This window comes from Phyllostomus discolor, chromosome 6 (assembly GCF_004126475.2).
Source record: "Phyllostomus discolor isolate MPI-MPIP mPhyDis1 chromosome 6, mPhyDis1.pri.v3, whole genome shotgun sequence".
NCBI lineage: Eukaryota > Metazoa > Chordata > Mammalia > Chiroptera > Phyllostomidae > Phyllostomus > Phyllostomus discolor.
The window spans coordinates 119,183,388-119,201,806 of record NC_040908.2 but is presented as its reverse complement, the minus strand read 5'-3'; the positions used below and the strand labels follow the sequence as shown (position 1 = coordinate 119,201,806).

The 18,419-nt window shown below is 54.8% G+C and overlaps 1 protein-coding gene across 1 annotated transcript in view; it reads left to right on the top strand.

Annotated features, from left to right (window-relative positions):
• DGAT2 (diacylglycerol O-acyltransferase 2) overlaps positions 1-18,419 on the top strand; it is a 32,323-nt gene that overhangs the window by 993 nt on the left and 12,911 nt on the right. Inside the window, exon 2 of the mRNA XM_028517459.2 lies at positions 13,509-13,637. Within this exon, the coding sequence (XP_028373260.1) occupies positions 13,509-13,637 (129 nt within the window). The remainder of the gene's footprint in view (positions 1-13,508; positions 13,638-18,419) is intronic.

Below are 18,419 nucleotides of genomic sequence, written 5' to 3'. Positions count from 1 at the left end.
ACAACTGTGAGCCTGGCACACGTAGAAAGCGGGCAGAGGACCCTGGATGCCCTCCAGCGTAGCCCCTGCCCCTGGAGCTGAGGCCCTCAGTGAATGGGACAGAGCTGAGATCAAACTCTAGAGTTTTACCCCGGGAGGAAGATCATCCCTTCCACCTCCCACCCCCCACCCCCACATGTGCCGTTGGAGAAACTAAGGTTAGAGAAGTGCATGACTTGCCCAAGGTTTCCTTAGCAAATGCCTTAGGGAGGGGATTAAACACAAGTCTAGGAGACTCTGGGAAGTCAACATTGCTGTCCTGGTCTGAGTGTCTGTCTTGCTTGAACCCTCGCTCCCTGCCTCCCTCCCTCCCCCTAAGTCTTTTTTCTGCTTGCTGAACCTGCCCTACTTAAGATTTTTCTTTAGTAACTAACAATTGCCTACCCCACACAGCTTCATTATAAAAATAAAGCATGATGATTGTTGGAATTTTGAAAAGCATAGAAAAACAGGATGAAAATTAAAATTGCTGGTATCGACTATCCAAAGATAGCATTCTATTGCCATTTTAGTACATTCTTTATAATTTTATTTGTACATATTATATAGGTAAAGTTGAAGGCATGCTATAGATAGAGTTCTGAAACCTGTTTTCTCCCTCTTGATGTTACATCGTGAGTATTTCCTTCTGTTACTCAAAACCACGTACAATATTCTGGTGGCCCCATGACTGTGGAGCAGTGTCACAGTTTAACCGTGTCCTGGGCATTGTTGTTCCCTGTGTGACTGTCGCTATGACTGTTCACCCTCTTGGTCTGGGTGCTGCTTGCTCTTGGAGAGGCACTGCACTGCTGTAGCTGTCTGGTGGGGCAAGCAGCTTGAGGTGCCCCATGCACCCGGCCCAATAGCCTCTGACAGCCCCTTCTCTCACTTAAGAGTGCTGGTCTGTTCACTGTGCCCTTTGAGGGACAATAAGAAGGGAAGGAAGGGACTTACCCATATTCAGGCTTTAAAAAATGTGTTTGGCTCCAGGGAATGGGCCAGGGATGCTCTCTGTGTTAGTCCTTCCTGCTGGTCCCCTTCCCTCACCTCTGCTGCCCACAGGCTGGGAACTGTGTCTTCCAGGAGCCAGGGACCCTGACTCTCATGCTTTTGACCTAGGGTTTGTTATTTAGGAGGACTCCTAGGGCATGATTTTGACCAAGTGACTTAATATCATATCAGGAGCATTTTCCCTATGTTGTTATCAGATCTTGAAAACAGGGTTTTTTGGGGTTTTTTGTTTGTTTGTTTTTTAATTGGCTGCAAAGAATTCCATCATGGCATGTAGCAGGGCTGGTATGAAATACAAACCAATCAATTTAGCTCTCTGGGATCTGCTTTGATGAAAGACTGGGTGGAGTAGGGGAGGGTGCTGAAGCAAATTCTGTGTTATCTAGACATCTCCATTAGACCTGCTTTCTACCTCCTTGGTCTTTGACAACACTCCCCGGTGTCCTGATTTGCCTCTGTAGACAAGGTGCCACAGTTGTGAGGTGGTGAACACCCTGTTAGTGGCAGTATTCAAGGAGAGACCATGGATTCTGTGAAGGGAAGTCCTGCATTGGGTGAGAGATTGAATACACACCTTGGTGCCTGATTTCTTGACCACAAGAAAAGGCCAGCTCTGGGAGCATGGGTGGGTGGGTGTCTGTCCGGACGGAGGCGGGAGTCTGCGTTGATAATTTTTAATCTCTGAAGGACTATCCCATGTTGGGGTGGAGGCTGCAGAGTTAGGCACATTTGCATCCCTGCCCTCGCCCCTGGACAGGAGGCTGTTCCCGTCAGAGCCCTCTGATGCCTGCCTCTGTCCCTAGGGTTCAACCCATGGCCCAGCGTGAGATGGTGGCAGCCCCAGTGACATTCTGAGCTGATTTGTGTATGGCTTCAAACAGCAAGGCCTGGCACAGGGGGTTCCCTGTGGGTTTATGGGCATATAATGGTTTTGCTGTAATGGAGGAATTCTTTCTAACAGCTCATAAGGACTGCAGCAGACTCAGCATGGGTGCGGGTGAAGCTCCCCGTCACTGGGGGGTTGCAGGCAGGCACTTGGTGGGGAGGTGAAACTAAGAGGCTAGATTGTTGGGGGGTAGCTCTGGAACCTAACTCAGTCCTAAACTGTAGGATGAGAACGTCATTCTGATGTTCTCTTCTTCCCTAATTTGCTGTAGCTTTCTCCTTCCCCTGTCCCACTTCCTCACTGCACAGAGGCCACTTTTGGGTTATCTGTGATGCCAGTGGCTCATCTGGGCTGGGAAAGAAGGGCCAAGAGTAATATTTACTAGCAGGCTGGGTGAGTCAGTAGCCAGTGTGGAAATCTTGCCCCACGCCCCTCCTCCCACCTCCAAATACAGCAGCAATACTTGAGTCATAAAAGCATAACTATCTGTTAACACTGGATCTGGCCCAGACCTTAAGTTACAGACGGGACACTGAGTGCCCAGAGAGAAGGCTCTGGTCCGGAGTTATCAGAGTCAGGGTTAGAACCCAGGCCCATCTCCCGTCTGTGACTTGCCCCCTTAAACCAAGAGGGAAGTGTGGTGAGGCAGCAAAGGGCTGAGCACAGGGCTCTGGCCATTGTAGGTGCTCAGCTGCTTCTAGTTTTCATGATGTGGGTGGCAGGCCACTCCTCCAGGCTTTTTGAGGAAGTCCTCCCGCCGCAGCTTGCCCTGATGGATGGAGCCTCCACGAGCCCCGAGAGCACGGATACCAGGCAGACTGCCAGGTGCCCCTCATCCCACTTTAAACCTCCCCGACTCCTCCCTGTGGCCATGAAGCCTCACGCGAGCAGCTCCACTGCTTCATGGCCTCATCTCCTCCCACATTGTGCTCGGAACGGCTGGCGGTCTTCCTGTCCCTGCAGCTTTCCCGCCAGTTCAGCCCTGCCTCGCTCAGGGGCTGTGTGTGTGCTGCCCTTCTGCCTGCATCGTTGCACGGCTGGCTTCTGACTGTTCAGTCCCCCTCAAAGGCCTTGTCGGACCGTGCATCTAGAGAGCGGCCCCCTATTCACTTCCCCACATCTTGTTTTATTTTTTTGATAGTCCTTATCATTATGTAAATTATTATGTGGACTTATCTGTTTAGGTCATTGTCTCTCCATGAGAATGTCAGCCCCTTGGGAGCAGGGACCTTGTCTGTCTGTCTCAGTGCTGTATCCTCGGGCCTGCAGTACAGTGCGTGGAATGCAGTAGGTGACCAGCAAATATTTGTTGAATGAATGAAGCATTAATGGGTCCTCATCCCTCCTGAGAGCTGCCCTGTCCCTCTTGGCAGGAAGCTCTGTGTGATTCCTCTTTCTTCCTCAGGCCTCCTCTGGGTCTGCCTGTGCTGGGGCTGCAGCTGTCCCCTGCCCTGGAGACACCCACAGTCTCAGCCGAAGCTGGCTCAGGGGCTGAGTGCAAAGTGGGTGGAGCCTGGCTCCACCGGGTCCCTGTCATTGCTTCCAGAGCTTAGAAGCCAGAGAGCTAGAATTCCAGCCCCGGCTTCCCTCTGGGACCTGATAGGCAGCTCAGTCCCCTTCTGGGGATCTCATTCCCCCTATAATATAGGCTCAGAAATCTCAAACCTTCAAGAAAGTGAGCATGAATGGAAAGTGCTTTGTAAACCAACCTGTGGCACTCCAGGTAGTCCCTGTTGTCTATCCTGTGTGGCACTGCACAACAGGCCCCCAGCCCTGTGGAGAGTGGCGGGCCCTGCTCTGGGGCATCTGGGAAGCTTCAGCATGGTGGGGACCCTTTGGCTTGTTGATGGAGCACCTCCTGTGAGTTAGACCCTGGGCTGCGCACAGAGCGGTCGGCCCTGGGCTCTGCCTTTGAGGAAGTGGGCCTGGGGGTATACACAACACCACCTTACACAGTGACCCACACAGTGTCAGAGAACGAAGCAAGAGGAACTGTGGAGGACTGGAGGTGAGGGTGGGACAGTTAATCATCTGGGGGTCAGGGAAGGCTTTCTGGAAGAGGTGACATTCAGCTTGGATACTGAAAGATGAACAGGCATTAGCAAGGCAGGAAGAAACTTTCAGGCATGGGGAATGGCATAAACGGAGGCATGAGATTGGGCGGGAGGGGCAGGCTGACTACAGGGCCTCCCAGTCACCAATCTGGCCTGGAGTCCTGGTATGTGCGCTAAGGGGCAGAGACAGGCTGCCGTATCTGGGCCCGGTGGCTCACCTATGCCCCACCTGGGGAGAAAAGGAACCTGGTACACTTGGTTTCTTGGCCTCTACCACTTCTGGGAGCTGCTGCTAGTAGATTTGAGGGGCTGGGGCTAGGAGTCAGGCCCGGGGTCTGTTCAGCCCCTACTCAGCCCTTGAACTGCTGTGAAGCCTCAGCAAGTCAGGACCCCTTCCTGATCCCTAGTCTCGTCATCTGTCAAATGGGCAAAAGCATCATAAGAGTATCTGCCTGGGGTTTTGCTGCAGACCCAACGAAGCTGAACCTACGAACCATTTGGGCAAATCAGCAGAAGTAGAAACTGTGAATTCCTTTCACATTTTATACCCTTAAATTAGAGTATATTTAACAGCCCTTCACAAAGGTCCAGGAGCCTCACTCTGCATCTGCTTCCTGTGTGAACTTGGGCAGACTCTGCCCCGTTAGCACCTCGACCTCCTCACCTGTGCAGTGAGGCGGGCTGGCTGGGATGGGCTTCCTCAGGCTCATTCCAGATCTGCTGCAGAAATTGTTCCAATCCTGCGCCTGACTGCTGCGGGGCCTGGGGGGTCAACCTCCTCCTCATTCTTGTTCTCAATTTGTCCTTGTGAAAAAGGGCTCATGTCCTGTTTGGGGCCCAGGAAGTGCCCCAGAAGAACTTAGCTCCCCGCACTTGCTCATACCTTGTGATAGGGACCTATTTTGAGAACTCCTTGGTGACGTAGGTACAGGGGGATGGTGTTGCCATGGCAACCCCTCCCACTTCAGTAGCTATTTTTTAATGTGTCAGAAGGTGGGGGTGGGGAAAGCAGGCCACTGGGGTCCTCAGCAATCACCTTAATGGTCCTGGTTGCTGTTCCAAAGTGTTGGGAACAGGGAACCCTGAGAGCCCACTTCCTTGACCTCTTCTCCCAGGACTTTCCCTACTTCAGGGAAAGCAAGCACTTGAAAATTCAGGTTTCTGGAGTAGCCCAAGGAGGGGCTTATAGTCTCTTTAGAGGGCTCTCTTGCTGATAAAAATTCGCTAGTACATTCTAGCAGAGCAAAGAAGGCCCAGGTTGTCAGGACTTCAGATTCTACCTGATCTCACACAGTCTCCTAATTTAGTGCCAGTGGGGAGAGTGAGAGCTAGAAAAGCTGGAGGAGGCCCAGGGTCCCCACGTGTCTGTGGTGCCCACCATGCCTGGCTGCCTGCCCACTCGCAGGGAGCCACTGGGTCCAGGCAGGGTCCTGAGGCCAAGCCAGGCCTTCCCGCCAGCACACCCCCGCAGCTGCGTGCTGGCTTCCTCTTGGGCCAGAAGTCCCAATGGGCTCTGCTGTAAGGACCCCTGATTTGCAAAACAGAACCCTTAAAGTGGGAATTCTTAGTCCTTCCAGAAAAGAACTCACCAATGTGTCTGTACCAGGTAAACAGCTGGCTTGTGGCCTTGGGGCCCTTAGGCACCAGCTGCAGTTGGTGTAAGGAACTGGGGTGGGGGGGAGGGAGGGCACTGAGGATGACAATCTTCCGGGCCTCCAGGATGGCAGAGCTCACAACTTCTGGCCTGGCATTCTTGGTCCTGACTGCATAGCTCCCTGTTCACATTCTCACCTTGACTCACACACCCTCACTGTCTCCTTGCTCCAGCCTGGCTGAGCTAAGTACAGTTAATTCCTCAAACTTGTGCTCTCTCCTTTCCAGACCTTTGCAAATAGCCTTTGCAGGACTCCGGTGCCAGGGGTCCTGACCGTGCACCGGCCTCCTGTTAGCCTAGCACACTCGTACCCATCCTTGACATCTCGCCTGACCTGTTACCTCCTCGAGGAAGGCTCCCAGAAAACATTCTCCTGCTGGATTGGGGGCCTCCTCTAGATTCCCTGGCTCTGACCTAGCCCTTTGTGCCTAATTGTTCACAGCCCTGTCTCCTGGGGCTGTCATAGCTTAGGTAGGTGGCCCTGGGGCAGAACTCAGCCTCCAGCAGCGGCCCCAGAGCAGAGGCAGGGTCTGGCAGCACCCTGCTGCAGCCCCTGGCCTGGAAAGGGTATGTAGAAAGCAGTGTTAAATCCATGTTAGTGTTGGGACCTGGTCCTTCTCTCCCTCCCTCTAGAGCCTCCCACCTTTGCCTTTCACACACCCCCTCCAGCTGGAGGAGACCTTTCCCTTCTGATTCCCCAGAAAGTTCCATTTGACCCTCTATCATAGCCCAGGCCAGCCAGCTGCAGACGGGGCGTACTTCCGTTCTGGTCCAGGCCCTGTTTGCTGGTCTCTATCCCCTTGAGCATCCAGGCATTCAGCCAACATTTATTGAGCCCCTGCTGTGCACCTGGCCCTGTGCTGGGCCCAGGGGCCCAGGTGAAGAAGACATGGTCCCTGCAAACAGATGCACCCTTATTCTCACAGTGAGAACAGGCTGAGTAGAGGGAGGGCTGAGGTGGGGGCATGTGGGGTGAGCAGACAGACAAAGGCTTCCCCCAGGAAGGGTCAGCCCCGAATGGCAAGGAAGGTGTCCAAGGGGCCAGCCCGCAGTGCCAGGCTGGTGCTGAGCCAGTGGCCAGACTGGACTTGCAGGTGCAGAACTCTACCTGCGGGGAATGCAGGCAGGGCCATGAATGAGGGAAGACTTCAGGGAGGGAAGGAATGTCTGCCTGAACATGTGGTAAGATGCAGAATGGGGACAGGCTCGTGGGCAGGTCTTGCGGGAGCCCAGCCCTGGACCCGGACTCTAGAATAACAGGCATGACCCTCCAGAGGGTCAGACCCTCTCATCATCGCCTGTGTGGAGTCCCACTGACAGCCACCTGAGGGCCTGGAAGAGAACTTGCCTCTCACCTTGAAGATGTGGCATCTCTTTGGCACTTGGCCTAGCTTCCTGGGCCTCCCTGGGACTAGAAGGGCCAGCCAGGATGTCAGTATGTCCACCCTCTGCCTCCGTACAGACTTGCACCCAGTTCTTTAGAGTAGCTTGAGGCGACTTCCTCACTGCCTGCTTAGCAGCTGGCAGCCCAGGGCAGATGGGCCCATGGGCACGTCCCCCGGGGATGTGAGCATGTGAGCAGGTTGACGTCCCCACTCACAGAGGCCGTTCACATGTCTGTGACCTCACTGGCATCTTTCTGGGTCTGTAGCAGAAGCGCCAGACACTGTTTGGGCCTTTTCCATAAGTCGTTCGGATTCTTCACAACAATCCTGGGTTGTAACTAAGGACGACACTGAGTCTCAGACAGGGGTAGGGACTTGTAGGGTCTCACGGCAGGAAAGAGGTTGGGGCCAGAGTGTGAATCCCCAGTCTGCTGATACCTGCACTGGTCGGGGCCAGAGTGTGAATCCCCAGTCTGCTGATACCTGCACTTCTACTCCGAGGCAGGACGAGGGTTGCTGTACCCATTAGACAGGAGGGGACACCAAGGCTCACTTGATAATTACCTGGTATCCACACAGGTCTTTCCTTTTTATGGCGCTCTTGCCTATGCACTATCATTTAGTCCTCAGAGCAGCCTGCCGAGGTAGGTATTAGCCCCAATGTACAGATGAGAAAACTGAGACTTACACCGGAAGTGACTCACTGAGGCTATGCTTCTTGCGAGGTAGGGGCCAGATCCTCCTGACGCCTGGCTTCCGGTCCTTTGCATCATCCCCAGGTTGGCAACCCCCCTCAGCCCCCCCGCCCAGATGTCAGCATTGACAGTGGTGGAGGAAGCAGTGTGGGCCGTCCACAGACATGACCCTTGTGCTCCTGCTCCCCCCAATGCTGGCCGTGCTCAGCGCCTCCTCTCCACTGGTCACCGAGTCCTCTTGCCCCTCTCTCTAGCCCACTACCCCAGAATGATTTTTCTTCAAAGCTCTCATCGCCGCCGGACACTACATCAGAGCTTTCTCGCTCCCTTAGCAGAACCTAGGGCCCCGATGACTTCCTGTGCGGTGTTCGCTGCTCTTTCCCCAGGGGCTAGAACAGCGCTTCCCACCTCCTAAGGGCTCCCCACTTCAGTCGTATCTGTGGCCCCATCCGCCTTCTCGGGAAGCCATGCCTGACTACCATAACCCTTTCTGACTCCTCTGTTGTCCACCTCACTGGGGTTATCCTTGAACACCCGTTCCTGGGTCCTAGAACGTTCCCTTCAGGCCTGCCTCTTTACAGCTCCCTCTGAGTCTCTCTGGCAGTCACTCCTCACCACAGTGCCCACTTTCCTCCTCTTTGCCTCCCAGACCTTGTCTGCCGGGCCCTGCCAAGGCCTCATGCCCCCCTTGGAGCCACCCCTGTCGCCGCGCTCACTCTGTTCCCTCTTCTCGTAACACACAACCACCCTGTGTTATGCCCCTCACCATCAATGCCCCTCCCCGCTCTGGTCGGTGATAGAAGCAATGACGGTAGCTATCACGTAATGGCTGGACAGATGCCAGCTGTACCTTCCGTGCATTTCCTTCATTCAGTCTGCCCAGCAGTGCTGCGAGTTGGGATCATTGTCCTCATTTAGCCAATGGCAAAACTGAAGCTGAGAGGGGCTCAGCGTCATGCCCAAGGTCACAGAGCCATGCAGGGGCTGAGCTGACCCAGCCCCCTTTTTCAGATTATGGGGATTACAGGTCAGACCCTGCCCCTCAGGCTTGTTGGAGAGGAAACCCTGTTTTCATCAGCCCTGGGTGGGCTCCCTGGTCACTCTGCTATCAGATGTTGGGCAAGGAGGTGTTTGGACACACCCGTACCATCCCCAAGCCGAGCCGGGCTCAGGAGTGTGTGGCCTCACTGCATTGAGCAGCTCTGGCTCAGCCCTTGTAGCAGGAGCTTGGTTCGTGGGGACACGTGGGTGGGGTGAGGTCCACATTCCTCGCACAGCCAGTCTACAGGAGAGTGTCCCCACCAGACTGGGGTGTGAAGTGGGGCACAGCAGGCAGCCCTCCCTCAGCTGGGGGTGTGTCCCCAGAGTCTGGGTGTGGACTGGCTTGGTTTGGGGACCAGCCCTCAACAGCGTGGCATCATGGAAATGAGGGACTCAGAGCCCAAATACCTGCCTTGAGTCCCGGCTCCCCTACATCCTGACCTCAAGCAAATGGCCTAACCTCTTTTGGCTTCACCTTACCTCAGTGTCCTTCTCTGTGAAATGGGGTTGCATGTTACTGCCTTGTCCACCTTCCTGGGGAGTGCTATGGACCATGAAGCCCCGTATAGACTTGAGGGGAGGGGATTCCTTTCTGCAAGAGAGCGGCGTGGGGGCCGCTGGCAGCTCCACCCCCTCTGCCCTTCCAAATCTAAGACTGGATGAGCTGTGTAAAGTAAGCGGGACCTGGGAGCAGCCACTAGAATTGGCTATTGGGAACTTTTCTCTAGAGCACTAGCCAGCCCACTCTATGGCCTGCCTTGTCTCCCTCCATGAAAAAAGACATTCCGTAAGTAGGGGTTCTGTTCCCCTCACAGGTAGGGAAACTCACGCTTGGGGACGGTGAGAGCAGCTCCCCCTGCCTCCTTCACCCCAGCTCCAGCGTCCTCAGCGATGGGGCGGGGGCCCTCCTGGCAGGCAGCACAGTCTAATGTGGGCATGCAGGCCTTCATCCGCCCCAGGGTCTGTGCGTTTGTTCATTCATGTAGTAAACCTCTGTGAGCTCCTCTGTCACAGGCCCTGTACAGGGCTCTGGCCGCACAGATGAAGCAGGTCCCAGCCCCGGCACCCAGGAGACGCTGGCACAGAAGGAAGGCCGAGTGAACAGACACTGGCTGCGGTGGGACTGGTGCTGAGAGGGTGTGCGGAGAGGGAGGCGTACCGAGGGAGGCCGGGGATGGCCGGCAAGGAGCAGATTGGAGCTGGAACTTAGCTGGATGCTGAGGCTCCCTGCTGGCCCCACCTGGGACTGGGTGTGAAGGTGGCAGTGGTGGCATCTGACTGTAGCATTGGCATTCAACGAGCTTCTGTTGGACCCCTCCCAGCCACAGCCGAGGCAGAGGGGCTCTGACTGCTGAGCCGTGAGGGCTGGCGGAGGCCGGGGGGTGCCCAGGGAACCCTCGCCTCCCACCTGCTAGGCAACTGTACCAGGGCTGCCGTCACAAGGTGGCAAGCCTCTAGGTGGTGTCCTCAGGAGGGGGCACAGCAGAGCGCAAGCAGTTGAGAAGATTGTAGAATCCATCCTCCCTACCCCCATCATACAGATGGGGAAACCGAAGCCCAGAGAGGTGAGGTGACTCGGCCAACCTAACACCTCGATGCCCCAGGCCCTGCTGCCACTTGGCCTGCTGCACAAGGTGCCTGCTCCTGGACTGCCCCTGAAGGAAGACAGGTCATCTGTCCTGCACCCCCACCCCACCATCCCCTGCCAGCCTTCCCCCACTTTGTTGGGGGGAGAAGACAGAAGGAACAGGGGACCTGCAGCATAGCAACAAGATGCAGTCCTAGAAGTCAGGGCTGAATTGAGCCCAACCCTGACACCCTCTGACCTAGTGACCTTGGCCATGTCACTGCCTCGAGCCATTTTTATCACCATCAAAATGGGGCAGGCCAGCTCCTGGGACCCAGCTCTGTGGTCAGCCAGGCTGGAATCTTGCAGCCAGGAGCCAGCTGAGCGGGCCCAGGCCGGAAGAGCACAGTGGTTGCCCCCTCCTGGGCTCCCACAGGGGTGCCTGCCACTCCTCAGTGGACTGTGCATTTCCCACTTTGTGGCAGAGCTGGCTGTGGGCTGTGGTGGGGACCAGGCTGGGTGAGAACAGTCCGGGTGGTGTGGGAGAAGCCTGGCTCTGGCCGGCGTGCTGTGGGGCTTGCGGGGGGTCCCTCACGCCCTCTTCTTCCTGCCTGGGTGAGGGTTGGACGAGGGGGCCTGCAGTTCCTGCACTTGGCCCTTACCTCGTTGTGAGAGACCTCTGCTGAGCTTAGCAGACCCAGGTCTTTACAGTTGTTCGGGTGGGGGATATGATACCAGAGTGGAATCACTGTGTTCCCCGCCCCACACCCCAAGCAGGAGTGTTCCACATAGTGGTGATGAGTGCAGCCAGCTGACTGGCCCCGACACCAAGGCAGGGGCTTGCCCCCAGCCCTTTCTTTAAGCTCTCCTCAGGCTGTTGGCCTTGAGGTCCTGTTTGCAGTAGGAAGTAGGCAAATACGACAGTGTCTGACATCCTTCCCTCCGGTGCCTTCTTTCCCCTGAACAGCGGAGGTGGAGGCCCCCAGCTCCTGCCTCCAGCCCTGCCCCCACCCCAGTCCTACTTGGCCTGAGACTTTGGACTGAGGAGCTTGTTAAAATGCAGGTTCTGATGCAGTTCCAGGCTGGGGCTCCAGATCCTGCATTTTTAAACAGTTCAAGAGACCACACTTTGCGTAGAAAGGTGCTAGAGTCCATTCTGCCTTCTTTCCAGCCAGGACACCCAGCCTGCCCCAGACCCAGACCCAGAGCAGGGACTCGCCTTCCCCTTAGCCCGCTCTTAGCTGCCCAGGCCCCTGCTCCAGACCTTGGATCAGGAGTGTAGGACTGCTGGGGCCTCACTTCCCTCCCTCATGTGCCTCCCCAGGCCACTCCTCACTGTTGGATGGGTTTACCAGGTCCTGAGCACAGCCCACCGTTGGGCCACAGTGTCCCATGGGTGCTTGGCACCTGCTGTGGGGGAATAGGAGGTGCCCTGGGCGGGGGGGGGGGGGGGAGGAATCCTGGATTCCAGCCCTGGCCCTGCTGCCTGGACAACCCAGTGCCAGTCAGTGCCCTTCTCCTCAATCTCCCTGATGGTCCAACCGGGCAATCTCGGTTGCTCCAGAGGGCCCTCGGTCCCCAGGGTGGGTGGTCAGGAAAGTGTGGAGGTGGGAAGGACCTGTGACGTAAGGTTTTTATAGAGAGAGGGTGGAAGAGCAGTTTGGGGCGAAACTCTGGAATGCCTCTGTGGCCCAGCCTCTTCTGGTGCTTTTGTGAGCCACATACTGCTACCTCCTAGGGGCTGCTGAGCACCCAATATGCACCACACCCTGGGGACATGTCAGGGAGCCCTCCTGGTCTTGCCTGGGGTCACAGTAGTGGTCGGACCCAAGATTCGGACTGGTGTCTGAGTCCTGCTGTCCCAGGGTCCCTCCTGCTGACCCATCAGACCAGGTAAAGAGGACGGGACTGTCTGCCTTGACTTGTCTGTGTTCTGCCTAAGAGTCAGAGTGGTTGTTGACTTCCAGCTGATAAGAGTTCTGTCTCTTTCTAAACTCTGCTGTGACCTTGTTGCTCCACAGATTTTGAAGAAATGCAAAGGCTTGACTGTGAGCCCCTAAACCCGTCTCCCTCCCACTCCCAGCGGTAGGTCAGGATGAAAGGTCATGGACCCTTAAGGACAAGATTGTGACTTAGTGCGCAGGGCCTTGCAGAGTGGGTGTGTGGAGGAATGTTTAACTAGAACACAGCAGGCACTCGGTGACGATGTGTTGAGCGAGCGGTGTGCAGTTGGGGTTCAGCAGATGTGGGGTTTGAAGTGGCCCCTCCTTTGGCCCAGCTTCTGGAAGGAGTGGGGTATGAATTAGGACCCTCAGCCATGCTCACTTCCAGTGCTGCCTTTCTTGCTGTCACCAGGCTTTCTGGTCCCACTGTCCCTCAGTCACTGAAGTCTAGGGCGTCATCCTCAGGGCACAGCCACAGAGCTAATTAAGTGAACACATCTTGTCCTAACTTCCAGGCTCTGCACTTGCTCAGTAGTGAACGTGGCTGCAGCCCTCGGTGTCCCAGGCTGCCTGAAGCTCCACACCCAGCAGGTCCTTTGCAGAAGCAAAGCTCTGGCCTGATTCCTCTCTGAGCCCCGAGCTGAGGGCTCTGAGATGGAGCTGGAAGTGTAAATCCCTCTGGAGGTGCTAGTGGCTGTGGGCTTGGTGGTGTTGGGGTTTTGGGCAAGAGTGCTCAGAGCCTTCAAAAGGGTGTCAGTCCTAAGGGTAAGAGGGGTAAGGTGGGAACTCGGGGCGCTCAAAGTACAGTTGGAGAAAAAAACATTGCAAATTGGATGTTGAAACTCTGTCCTTGGCCTCGCAGACACAAATATCAAAGGTTAAATATTTGTACTAGATCCAGATAAAGGATAGGGATAGGTGTTCGGTAGGGGTGGCAGGAAAGAAGAGAGCTGGCAACTATGGAGAGCCTCCCCCAGTCTCTTTGGCTACCTCACTTGGTCTCCAAAATGATCCTATGAGGGGACACCATTCCCACTGGGTAGGTATAAAAACCGGGGCACAGGGAGGCACATAACAGCCCAGAAATTGTAGCTACTGGGTGGCAGGGCTAGGATTTGAACCCTCGTCTGTCCAATTTTGTGGTCCATGCTCCTCACATCTGGGAAGGTACCTGTGGGAGGTGGGTTGGTGGTGGGGACTCTGAGGCTGGAGGGAAGGGGTCAGCGGGCTGATGTCTCCCCTCCGCTGCAGGCACTGGCTCCAGCATCCTCTCCGCCCTCCAGGACCTCTTCTCTATCACCTGGCTCAACAGGTCCAAAGTGGAAAAGCAGCTGCAGGTCATCTCGGTGCTACAATGGGTCCTGTCCTTCCTCGTGCTGGGTAAGCTGGGCAGGCAGGGGCCACCTCCCCAACAGAGGTTAGAGCAGGAGCTCAGGGGTGAGGGCTAAGAGCATCTTCCCACTTACCGCCTTTTGGGCCCCAGTCCAGTGTTCTACCCCTAGGCATGCACGAGGGCTCAGTGAGTTTCATAAATATAGGAGGTGGTGATATGGTTCCCCTTGTGCAGGTGAGAAGTCCAAGTCTCAGAGAAGGTAAGTAATTTGTCCAAAGTCACACAGATATGAATCCAGGTCTGAGGGGCCCTGAAGCCTCTGTTTTCCCCACGGGCCACCCTGCCTACCGACAAACGTTTTCTGGCAGGTGTGTTGCTTCGCCTCAGGGTGCTGTGATGCTGGGTCTGAGTCCTGACTCTACCGATAACAAGCTCTGTGCCCTTACACAGGTGTCTGAAAGTTAGTTCCCTCATTTGGAAGGTGAGGAAAATGCCGCCTAATTCACATGGCTTTTGTGGAGATTCGAGATAAGGAATGAGAGCAGGTAGCACAGGGCACTGCCACCCTCCTCCTGCTGAACACACACCCTGGCTGCCTCTCACAGCCCATCTACTGCCGCTCCCTCCCCTCTCAGCACCTCCCACACCTGTGCTTCTTCAGGTCCAGGTTGGGGCCCTCACTCCCCAGGTTGCCGTCCCGACCAGGGTCAGGACATCACGGGCCGTGTGGGAGGAGGAGAGGGCCCAGGCCCGGGCTGGCCCCTGATCTCCCAGCAGCCTCTTCTCCTCCCCCGGCCCCTGTGTCTCCAGCATAATAAGTGGCTTTCCCAGCGCACAGGCAGACAAACCTGCTGCAGAGGAGCATAGAGTACATTCCAGGGCATGTGGGCGAGTCCCTGCAGGGGGCCCCCTTTCAGGACTGTCCAGTCTGATGGGACTATCAGGAGTAACCCTGTCAGTCTGAGCAGCCGTCCTTCCAGGAGGCACGGGGACTTCTGAGACTGCGTTTCCCAGGGCGGCGGTATGCAGCCCCTTCCTCCCTGTGCAGGGCAGAGGGATGGGGCACGGGCGCCCTTATCGAGCCCCCGACAGTGTACCTGACACTTACTGAGTTTTTCCTTGACTTCCTGCTTCTCAGGTGAGGAAATAAAAGCTCACAGAGGCTCCATGGGGCTGTGCAGTGAGACCCTAAAACAGCTGGTCTTCACCTTTAGGCCCCAGAGGGGACTTGAGGGTATCCATGAACCCCTAACCTTAAGTGCAAAATTATATGTGAGAGTATATGCACCCTTTTCTGGGGTCAAAGGCAATTACTGTCCTCATATTCTTTTTTTTTTAATTTTTATTTATTGATTTTAGAGAAATTGAGAGAGAGAAACATCAATCTGTTGTTCCATTTACTGAGGTGTTCATTAGCTGCTTCTTGTATGTGCCCTGATGGGGGATCACACCCACAACCATGGTGTATTGAGACAGCACTACTACCCGGCCACGGCTGTCCTCAGATTCTTACAGGGACATATGGCCGCAAAGAGATAAGGAAACACTGGTCTGGGGAATACAGCAAGTCAAACTGGCTCCCTCAGGGCTCAAACCCCCATCTTGACCTGCATTCGGCTACTTATTTAGAATCTTGGAGTAGAAAGCACAGCATAGCCCCTCCGTTTTCAGATAGGAACCAGGAGTACAGTAGAGCCTTGCCCAGAATGTCATGGGTAGGAAGTAGTGGGACCAAGAAAAGACCCCACAGAGTCCAGTCACCCAGCCCCCTGTCCCGTCTCGTGCAGCAGCCCCCATAGTCCTCATTTGCACAAAGAAGCTGCCACTTTCCCATCTTAGTGGGTCAGAGCGTGGCTGATGGGGCACTCAGCAGCTGGTGGAACCACAGCCCATGCAGCACTGACAGACACTGGCCCTGAGCTGTAGGTTAACAATCCATCATACACGACCACAGCCCAGAAACCGGCCCAGCACCTTCCCAACGCCCTCGTGTAGGTGGGAGCCCAGCCTGGTTGGATGGGCAGGTCTGCTGAGCTGCTGCTAATTATTGCCCTGAGCAGCTCAGTCTCTCCCTCCCACTGCCGCCCAGATCTGCTGGCAAAGGTTCTCCTAGTGCTGCAAAGGCTGCTGTGGCCCCAGCAGCCTCCCACTGGAACAGCGAGACTTTTCCCCATTTTTCTGCCATAGACTTCCTCTGGCATGCTGATAAAGGCTATAAACTTTTCCCAGTGCTTTCAAGGGTGTAATACAAAGTACACTGGATTTCAGAGATGGCCACTGATTCTGAAAACCAATGATATTTAAATATAATTATGCACACTTTAAGAAATCAAATTAGCCCTGGCCAGGTTGCTCAGTTGGTTGGAGTATCATCCTATACACCAAAAGGTTGTGGGTTTGATCGCTGGTCAGGGCACACACCTAGGTTGTGGGTTCGATCCCCAGTCAGGGTGAATACAGGAGGCAACCAGTCGATGCTTCTCTCTCACATTGATTTCCTCTCCCTCCCTGTCTCTCCCCTTCCCTCGTCCTTCCTCTCTCTCTCTAAAATCAATGAACACATCCTCAGGTGAGAATTTAAAAAAAGAAGAAATCAAATTAGACATATAGTAATCCATGTGCTTTTTTAAAAAAGATTTTAGTTATTTATTTTTAGAGAGAGAGGCAAGGTGGGAGAAAGAGAGGGAGAGAAATATCCATCAATGTGAGAGAGAAATATCCATTGGTTGCCTCTCGCAGCACCCCAACCAGGTGTCCAGCCCACAACCCAGGCATATGCCCTGACCAAGAACTGAACCAGCAACCCTTTGGTCCACAGGCCAGCACTCAATCTACTGAGCCACACCAGCCAGGGCTGTTTTTTATTATTACAGTAAATAAAAAACTCTAGCAGCAGGAGTAATTGTTATTCTAATTCTTAAGTAGTGATGAGAATAAATGTTTTTAAAGTATCTGCAATTGCTACAAATGTGATATAAAAACACCTTTGTTTTCTTCTTTTTAATAGACATTATTTTACTTTTTTATGTATTGATTCAAGAGAGAGCAGCATTGATTTGTTGTTCCACTTATTAACACATTCATTGGTTGATTCTTATATGTGCCCTGACCAGGCAACCTTGTTGTGACAAGGCTTGGCACATCAGGGCGATGCTTTAACCAACTGAGCTATCTGGCCTGGGCCAATACTTTTGTTTTCCATTGGTGTCACTGTCAACAGCGCTGCCAATACTACTGTGGTCTGTTACATTAGTAAGTGAAGGAAATACTAAATTTCCATCAGAGATGGGTAAAAATTAAGATGTCATTTTTTTTTCTATCCAAGTCCATGGATCTTTGAATCAGACACTTAACTGTGTGTTAAGTCCTCTTGACACATCTCATGTGATCTTCCCAACCCCCTGTAAGGCAATTGAGGGTCGGGGCGGGCTGTAGCCAGTGAGCGGAAGGGCCGGGGCTTCATGGAAGAGCACGTCCATGCTCTTCACGGGGCTCTCTGCTGCCTCTCAGCCCTGCTCACGGGCCTTGGGGTCCTGAGCCCTCCACACGTGAAGCCAGCGGGGCCTTTGGGCGGTGGTTACATCTCACGGACCCCACAGCCCTCATGGACTCTGCAGTGCTGGCTCCTGTGCAGCCCCGTGACCTACAGAACGGAGCAGGGAGCAGAAGCCAGGATTGTCTCTGAGAAAGGAAAGTTGATCAGGGTTTAGTTCATTTTTTGCTCAGTAAACCTTTCCTGCATTGGTTGCTGGGGCTAGTGAGGTTAATCTGACCCCATTGCAGCTCCCAAGGAGCCCAGGGTCTGCTGGAAGGAGTCCGATGGGGAAGGCAGGTGATGAGTGCAGTGAGAGAGGCTATGGACACACAGGGATTAAGGGGAGTGGGACCCCCAACCACCCGGCTGAGAAAGTCCTGGACTAGAATGCAGTCTCCAGACTCTCCATCTGTTCTCTGTTGCTCCGTCCAGACTTAGCACCAGAGCGAGGATAATAGGTAGGGATTCCCACCTGCTTCTGCATAGAGCCCAGACTTCTAGGGAGGGCCCAGGGCTTAGCCTCTCCAGTCCAGCTGCCCCTCAGGAGAATTAGGGGTGTGATGGCCGCAAGGTTTCCAGGCTGCTCAGCTCCTCACCTGAACCTCACGGCCCTGCCCAGGCCCGCCTGGCTTCTTTAGGAGCTTGAATACCTGCCGGCTCTTTCCCAGGCCTAAGAAAGAGCACCAGTGGCAAACTGATGAACAATGTGAGTGACTCTGTAGGTGGCCTTAACTTAGACATGAGCATTCACCAATGGCCTCAAGTGCCTCGCAATTTGCCTTTGACAGGGTTTCATAGGCTGCTCATGCTTCCCTGGAGACTCGTGTTCCCTGTCTGTGACGTCACAGCCCCGAGCTGATCCTGCCCAACTGGACGCCTGGCCACTCGATGCTCACTGCCCCTCCCCAGAGAGTTGTACCATTTTAGCTACCTTGGGGAGAGGCTAGCTCAGGGGTCTAGAACAGGACTGGATTGTGGATGACAGGGGACTTCCCTTAGATCCATGGAGAGTGCCTGTCTGGCCCTTCCCTCTCCCTCGGAAAACCAAAGGAGGTTCGGCAGGGTGGGGAGAAGAGAATATGAAGTCCAGAGCCAGGTAGCTTTAGAGCACCCCTGACCAGTACAGTGTCCAGCTGAGGGTGGGCATACCACAAGGGTTGGCTTCCCTCCCTGGGCAGTGGACAGGGTGCTGGACAGAGGCCCACGTCTACCGAGCATGAGTACCTGCTGCCCCCAGCACTGTGCTGAGTGCCGGGGACAGAGCAGATGTGGCCCCGAGGGCAGAGAACTGAGG